The sequence below is a fragment of the Lampetra fluviatilis genome, chromosome 3 (genome assembly GCF_964198595.1).
Source record: "Lampetra fluviatilis chromosome 3, kcLamFluv1.1, whole genome shotgun sequence".
Lineage (NCBI taxonomy): Eukaryota > Metazoa > Chordata > Hyperoartia > Petromyzontiformes > Petromyzontidae > Lampetra > Lampetra fluviatilis.
Window position 1 is genome coordinate 22,520,184 of NC_136277.1, and position 8,191 is coordinate 22,528,374.

At 47.2% G+C, this 8,191-nt stretch overlaps 1 protein-coding gene across 1 annotated transcript; it reads left to right on the plus strand.

Moving 5' to 3' along the window:
* The first annotated feature begins 464 nt into the window (after positions 1–464).
* LOC144950083 (uncharacterized) lies at positions 465–3,717 on the plus strand. The gene is made up of 4 exons (XM_078880106.1): positions 465–573; positions 1,498–1,867; positions 3,317–3,620; positions 3,712–3,717. The coding sequence occupies exons 1-4, from the start codon at positions 465–467 to the stop codon at positions 3,715–3,717; spliced, it is 789 nt and encodes a 262-aa protein (XP_078736232.1).
* The last annotated feature ends 4,474 nt before the right edge of the window (positions 3,718–8,191 follow it).

Sequence of the window (8,191 nt, forward strand, 5' to 3'; positions counted from 1 at the left end):
TTGCTATTTTAACCAAAAACGCCATCTGGCTCGTTGTTGTAGGCGTCCCTCTTCCACTTATCCGTTGTAATCTCGAAGTGGACCTAGCCTGGCACTGTCCCAGTAGCATTCTTTACAAGCCTCCTCCACAGAGACCGATCTTGATATCGCTGGTACCAGTCATTTGCAAGTCCAATGAGCTCAAAATCCTCCCGTACCAAATCAGCCGATACCCCTAGCCCATGATACGCCCGCTTAGCCCTCCCCCCGCCACTCCAGCAAAACAAGCACAACACTCACACACATCACCACATATACACACACTCAGTTTCACACTCTGCATGTCATGTGTGTGAAGCACGAGACACGCTGCTCACACCACCGACAGCACGGCAGCTGCAGGGCACCGCACTCCGTGTGCAGTGTCACCCCCTGGGGGCTCGGGGGCGAGAGCGCCTGGAGTGGCGCAGGGGTGACAGGGGGCCATGGCACTCCGGATGAACCTGGAGGACCTCGTGACCGGAGGCACCAGCCCGGGGCCCCCCAAAGAGGGGGCTGGGGGACCATGGGACCAGGACCAGGTCCCTCTCGAAGGTTCGAGAAGGGAGGCATGGCTAGGGGCGGAGGAAGCCCCGGGTCTGACTATATAAGCCGGACCCCTGAACGGGTCCGGCTGCTGTTGTTAACCTGAAGTCATGAAGCCGTCATCCTGAAGAGAAGCCCCAAGACAAGACCGGACCCGAGTCGGGGTCCAGTCTTGACAGCCTCCACCAGTTGTGTTGGGGCCTCGTCAGCCCGGAGGGACAACCTCCCTAGGTTACCTGGTGGAAGGGGCAGATACTCCTTTGTGCAGGGGTGGGGAACGTCCGGCCCGTGGGCCGTTTCAGGTCCGCAAAATCATTTGGTCTGGCCCTGCCAAGGCAACCGCAGGCGGGACTCGAAATTCAATAAATCTAGGAGCAAACCTGGAAATGCAGTTGCGAGTAGCAACATCATCAATACCAGCTAACATCAGACGCCTCACCACAGAGAAGCAGTTCCAGTCATCACATTATGGGTGTGAGTTAATTAAATGTTTGACCAAATATAACAGGCTAATTTGTAAGTTGATAATTTAGTATGGCCCGCGAATGATGTTATAAATATCCAAATGGCCCTTGGCAGAAAAAAGGTTCCCCACCCTTGTGTTAGGGTGTTGATGTTATTATAATAAACGTGTTGCCTCCAGGAGAAGTCTCTCGCCCATTTGTACCCACTACACATGTATGTATATATTCACAGTAGGTATTGTATGTTAAATTTATTTCGCACCGCACGTAGCCAACCGTGCTAATGTGAGGTGTGGGGGAAAGACAACAAACTGAACACAAAAAGCAGATCTCAAGAAATGATTTTTAAATCTAGGTGATTTAAAAATGCATAGCTCCAGTGACTTCCTAAGATTCAACGGAATAGCGTTTCAAACGGCCGCAGAATGCATATAATAGTGTTGCTGCTGGTCTTCTCTTCTCTCCACAGATCTATCTCCTCACCTCGCCTTTAGCATCACCATCATCATCACCACCACCATCGTCCCTTCTGCTTTCTCAGCTAAGTGCGACCCACTGAACATATCCTCCTCGTCGCCTCCCCCCGCCTCCTCCACCACCACATGTTTCGAAGCCACAGGATCCAACTGCCCTCTCGGCCCAAGTTTGAATTGGGACGTCCTCGTCTCCTTGACGTCGGCCTCGGCCAAGATTCTGAAGATCGACTGCAAACTGAAATCCGTGGAGGTTTCTGAGGGGCAGCCGTTCCCCATGCTGCCCAACCTCAATGAGCTCCGCCTGAACAACAACCAGCTGCAAAACCTCCCCACGGGGTTCATGGGCAACCATAAGAGCCTCAAGTAAGGGAAACTCCCACAGGCCAAAAACACCCACAGGTCAGGTCTGGGGGGGGGGGCAGTAACATGGCCCCAGTGGGTAGCACGTTAAAACTATTGTTTTTATTTTACCGGGTAAGGCCTACTGAGCTATATAGCTCTTTTTCATAAGCGACCTGGCTATCGCAAATAATAGCCCAATGAAGCGGCTTATCGCGTGGAAATTTATAGCAGCCAAACACTCTAACCGCATATTGATTATAAATGTGGAGGGAACAGCCGGAGGAGTCGGAAAACAATCCACACGACTACAGGGAGAGAGACATTCAAACCCCAAATATACAGCAGCAGGCGTCAGGGTCAGGATCGAACCCACAGACTCCTGTATAGCAGGCGAGGTAGTTGACATCTCGCCACCATGGCGACCATACATTTGTCGGGGTGTCCAGAGTAGTGGGAGCAGAAGGGGCAATTTACCCTGGGCCCTTCACACAACAAAGTAGGGAAAACACACAATGGGCCCGTTTCTTGTCGTGAATTCAAGAGCAGAATGGCTCACAGGGCTATACCTAATAAATTAACTTGAATAAATAAGGGTAGCTAAGTACGGATTCTGCCGCTGGGCTTTCAGGAGTCCTTGGGCGGATCTTACACTTATTGCATAGATTTACGGCTCGAACCCAGCAGCCGGCCTAGTTATTACTGCGGGTGTGTTGCTCATGAATATGCGCCGTTAGCTTCACAGCGGATGTTAAAGATTCCACGATGTGTCTGCAAAAAGAGTGGGCCGCATACGATAACTTACTCCCAACTTAATTGGGAAACCCCACATAAGCAGCATCTCCCCACACAGGCAGATGGAGTATGCCCATTTGCACCCTGGTGTTTGGTGCACCTCGTGCCACAAAGGGGTAGCTACCACAGGGGATCCCCCTGTCTATACTGTAGCAGAACATTAAAATGGTCTTAGTGAGGTGGGATTGATGTTAAGGCACTTTGAGTTAGTCGCCGAGGCATTTAAGTGCTCTCTAAATGCAAATCCGTAATAACGTCTCAACATTAAGCTGAGGGTGGTGGCAGCAGTGAGGTGCTGTGGTTAATCGCGTTATAAACTATTGGGCCAGGTCTCCCATCTTGAAGACGTGATCTTGAAGGAAGGTTATTTGACGATACACTTCATGCTGGCCAGTGCAGGTTGCTGAAGGAGGGGAGCACAGATGTGGCGGCACAGAAATACAGTCCGGCAGATTTGTTTCACTGCCCACCGCGATGCCCCACAGCCCTATGACAACACGATAATGCACGGTGAAAGTCTATCAAAGCACTATCCAGACTCATCCCTACTTGGCTTACTAGATCTGATGGGGAACGAGCGCATTCCGGGTGACATGGTCAGCGGCACGGTATTATCTGTAGGCGTTGTGCAGAGTCGCGGTTCACGATGGCCCCCCTTCCCTGTACGTCGTCTCACAGGGTACTTCACCTGGAAGACAACCATCTCACGATCCTGCCCATGGCTTTCCTCAAGGGGTGCGTCAGCATGGAGAAGCTACTGCTGCACAATAACATGCTGATGCACCTCCCCTCCTTCATCAAACTACCCCTCAAATCCCTCACCCTCCACAACAACTTGCTGGTCTGTGACTGCTCCCTCTACCTCATGCTCCGACACAAAACGACACTGCTTGTGCCCACCGATTATGCGCCGGAGTTCCCCAAATGCCACAGCCCTGTTCAACTAAAAGGCGAACCAGTCAAGAACGTGTCCATGGACATGGTTTGCCGGGATGTGGGCCCCTATTTCTCCAAGTTGTATGTCGTGGCAATGGCCGTCGGGGTTGCTCTGTTTTTGGTCATTTCCGCTGTAGCTATAGCAGGGATGTGGATGGCCAGAAAACACTCCTACAATCACCGTCGAGTTTCCAACAATGCTCCCATCAGTAATATCACTGTTGGAACGAGTTTCGCGACCAGCAATACGGTCAACAATGCTTACATCACCACCGCGGAATTGTCCTCCCCGTACGTCCCCGAAGATGTGTACGATAATGTGGGGGAGATGATAGAGGAAGACATGGAATCTGACAATTATATCGATGGTGATATTAATTATAACGACAAAGACGATTATGAAAATCTGTAGATGTGATGGCTTCAGTTCGCGGTGGACGACTAACTTGGTATATGCGATGGGGCAGTTTTTTCCCCCCTTCAAAATATCATGCAGAAAAAATGTAATCTGGGTCTACTAAACAAAACTAAAATTGTGAATGTAACAAAGCACTCTGTCCATTATTCAATCATTTGTCAGAATTTGGCTACAATTTAATTCAGGCATGTTTAGCCCCTGCTATTGAGTCGATGGTGAGGTGGCTCTGCAGAACCGATAGCGCTATGAATCCATACATTTTCAAACCTAAGAAAGCAATATCATGCATGCAGAATCTCGATTGTATATATCTGTAAAATATTTACTGGTATGAACCAATCAAACCAAGTTGGGGGAGGCGGGGGGGAGTTTTGTAATTGTGTGTGGTCTGTAAACGTGCAACGTTTGGCAAACAGTGCTGCATGTGGTTGAAGCAACGTTGGAGCAACGTTGGACCTCTTGAGGCACAGCGGTGTTAGCCGCTGCGGGTTGTGGAGTGTGACGGATTTCTTTTTACACGCTTTCATTTAACTCACTCCGTCTGTTGTCGTATCCTTAAACAAATCTTCTAACTCAATTTTTACCCACTTCCCAATGTGCTATCGACTGCAAACTTGGTATAGGTATGTCATATTGATGACAATACTATATTCTATCATTGAAAATTAAAAATATTTTCTTAAACAATCTTTTTTACGGCTCTAATTGTCCACGCTCAACTCACGTTGCCTGTAAATCACCACGTGGTCCCTGACGTCACGGCAAGCCTCGGGCAGCCACGCCCAGGGGCGGGGGATGTGGAAGGAGGGGAGGGGCGATGGGGGAAGGGGGCAGGGGGAGGAGCAGCTCGGACAGTACATTTCATTAAAGCGTGGGTTTTTTAAAGTATTTTAAAATATTTTTTTTATTTTACACGCTTTCATTTAACTAACTCTGTCTGCTGTTGTCGTTGTATCCTCAAATTTTGTAACTAAATTTTAACCCACTTCCCAATGTGGTGTCGACTGCAAACTCGGTATACTTATGTCATACTGATGACAATACCATATTCTATCATTAAAAAATATATATTTCTAAACATTATTTTTTATATGTTATGTTTCGGCATGGGTCTAATTGCCCACGGTCCCTTACGTTATGGCAAGCTTCGGGGCCACTTCTTGGAGTCGTGGAGTTCTGCCATTACTAGTACATTTCATAAAAGCATGTTTTTTTTAAAGTTTTTTTTAAAAATATCGCTTATTTTTCATTCCTGTTGCTCTGTGCCACCCCTCTTGTACCGTTCCCGTTCCGCGATAATGTGCGCTGACGCCACACTTTAGCGACGGCGATATTGGCGCATCAAATAAAGATTGATTGATTGCCGTGCGGCTTTTCACGATCAAATGTCAAATGTCACCGTACAAAAGTGTTTAATCCTGCTCCTGTTTGCTTCGTTATTTCGTAATGTTTATCCACCTCAAACAGTTACTTTACATGTACATAACGCTGCGTTTTCATTTGTACCACTATTTATATGTTTATTTGTTCTGCAAACTTGTACAGGGGCTTTTGTTTTGCTCATATTTATCCTTAATACAATGTTTGCAGCCCAATTGTGAAGTTCTTCATTCAGTCAACAATGACTGTAATTGATTTCCCTCGATTCATTCGTTTTTCGATGTTATCAGCTCCACTGAGATGACTCACACTTTTGACGTAGAACGCTTATGCCATTACTTTTCCAATTCAGTTTTCAACGAGTATCATATTTTGCCGTGAATAGCCTGCGATCTCAGTACAGTGGTTATAATTCGTTGGATATTTTTGATAAATCCCACGAATGTTTTTTTTAACGCTTAAGTTTGAGAGAGCTTGGAAGGTGTGCCTCGGTTTGTCTTAGGGAATGACTCAAAAGCCCACTTTTTTTTAATAACTGGTAAAAGCCTATGCAGTAAGTAGTCGTGTACAAGCCGATAAACACAGTGCATGAATGTAAAATGAATGATTCCCACGTGCACAATTCAATGCGCGTCATCGTTGAGTGCAATAATTAATTTATGAACGTCTAAGAATACGTCTCTGTTCAGACAAAAATGGCAGAATCTTGCATTGTTAGGTACACATGAGTTTAAAATAAGTCTTAGGTTATAATCACATGCCTCGGGGTCCTAATTCTGGGGAAATAGCCACGTTAACGATAATTCTAATATTCTTGGTTCTTTCGGTAAAGTCAATAACACAATAACAATTGTTTTATATTTGTATAATTGTATTATTTCCCTTCTACGTGACTTTACCGAAAGAAACAAGAATATGAATCCCTGCAGTCACGAAAGCTTTAAATCAAAATAATTCTAATGTCCAGTCACGGGTGAGTGTCTTGGTCACGTAACCCGTGGAGCCGAGCTCGACGTCAGCGCCAGCTCTCGAGACAACGCTTGGACATTCCACATTCGCTTTATTTTGATTTACAATGTTTTTTTTATTTTACATGAGTGTGATAATTTGGGGGTGCAACCCAGGCATTTTATATCTTAATAAACGTTGCGTGTGTTATGAAATGTCACTCTCTCCGTGCATGTTGATGTTGGGGATTGTCCGAGTCTCAAGGCTTTACTTTCCATGAGGGTTAACACATTCCTCCTGCGGAGGGAGCTGGTAGGAACGTTTGGTTGCTCGGTCAATGGCCAGGGTCAACGGCGGCGTGGTGTATTCCGCAAATATGCCCGACTGTGAGGGCGGGCTCAAGCCGGCGTGAGTAGGTTAAACGTTGAGTTGTATAAGGGCACTACGGGGTGACCAGCCCCTCCCCACCCAGCCCCACCCCTCCCACCCAGTCCCTCCACACTCTCTCCTCCTCACCCAGCCCCTCCCCACCCAGCCCCACCCTCCCCATCCAGCCCCTCCCCACCCTCCCCACCCAGCCCCACCCTCCCCACCAAGCCCCTCCCCACCCCACCATTCCCACCCAGCCCCTCCCTCCCCACCCAGCCCCTCCCTGCACGACGGACACAATAATCCCCTGTGGGCTGGTGTAACCAGGAGGTTCCTACCAGTATTATGCGTGCGTTCTACTGGTTCAGTGATGGCTCACGCAAGCACTGTGGAGCCTGGGCCGGTGCCACCTCTACATTGTCTCAGCGTGCACGCAGCTCCCGCCTGAAATCAAGAGCTCGCTGTTATCGAATAATAATGAATAATGAATCAGTTCGATTATTTAGATTATTGTGCTGCTATAAATATCCACATGATAAGCCACTTGGTTGAGCTGTCATTTGTGGCCGGGTTGCTTCTGAAAGAGAAGCTAATAGCTCAGTGGGCTTTACCTGGTAAGATAACAGAAACAAGTTTAGTGTTATTTGTATTAAAGTTATTTGTTTACCTTCCCTATACTTTGCACTCCGATCGTGCTTTTGTATTGATTGTTGTTGTAACGTTCTGACACGCCCCTACTGGACATCTGTGAGAAAGAGCTTCATAGCTCATCGGATTCCTCCTGCAGCATAAATAAACATTCTGATTCTGATCAGTTCTGAATGATAATCATTATTTCAACTTGTAAAGCACACAGCATTTACTCGCTCTCGTAGAGAGATAACGACTCAGAGGCATGAGGAGGAGCCACGGACAAGCAGGAAGGCAGCCACACGATAAGTTGGCGCCAATATTTTCCCAAGCTCTGCGCTTCTCCATATATGAAGGTGTTATCAGCTAATTAATACGTGTTTACACGTGGGAAGAAACTGGAGCATCCGGAAAAAAACGGATGCATGAGAAAGGGAAACACTCTATCCCATACAGACGGAACAGGCGGAGTCAACATTTTCTGTCCTGCCTTCTCTTGGCAAGTCAGGGTATGAATTATTAATAGCAGCATGTAGCATGGCATTGTACTCTGTGCATAAATGTCCCCGTTTCTGTGATTGCTTGTCTCTAGTTTGTCTTCACGTCTCTTTCTACGTCTTCACGTCTCTGTGTATCTTCCTTTAGTTCAGCGAAGTGATGATGACGATCACAGGTATGATGATGTTAACAGTGGCTTATAAACAATGATGATGAAAGTTCAGAGATAAACGATGGCGATTCAGAACAAGATGGCTCAGAATCCCATGGTGATGCTGCTTCCACGCATGCTGATGGCTCACAACAAGAGAGTTCAGATGTCAACAAAATACACAGTGACTCGTCTCTTAAGGTCGGGATGAGTAGCGAGAAAC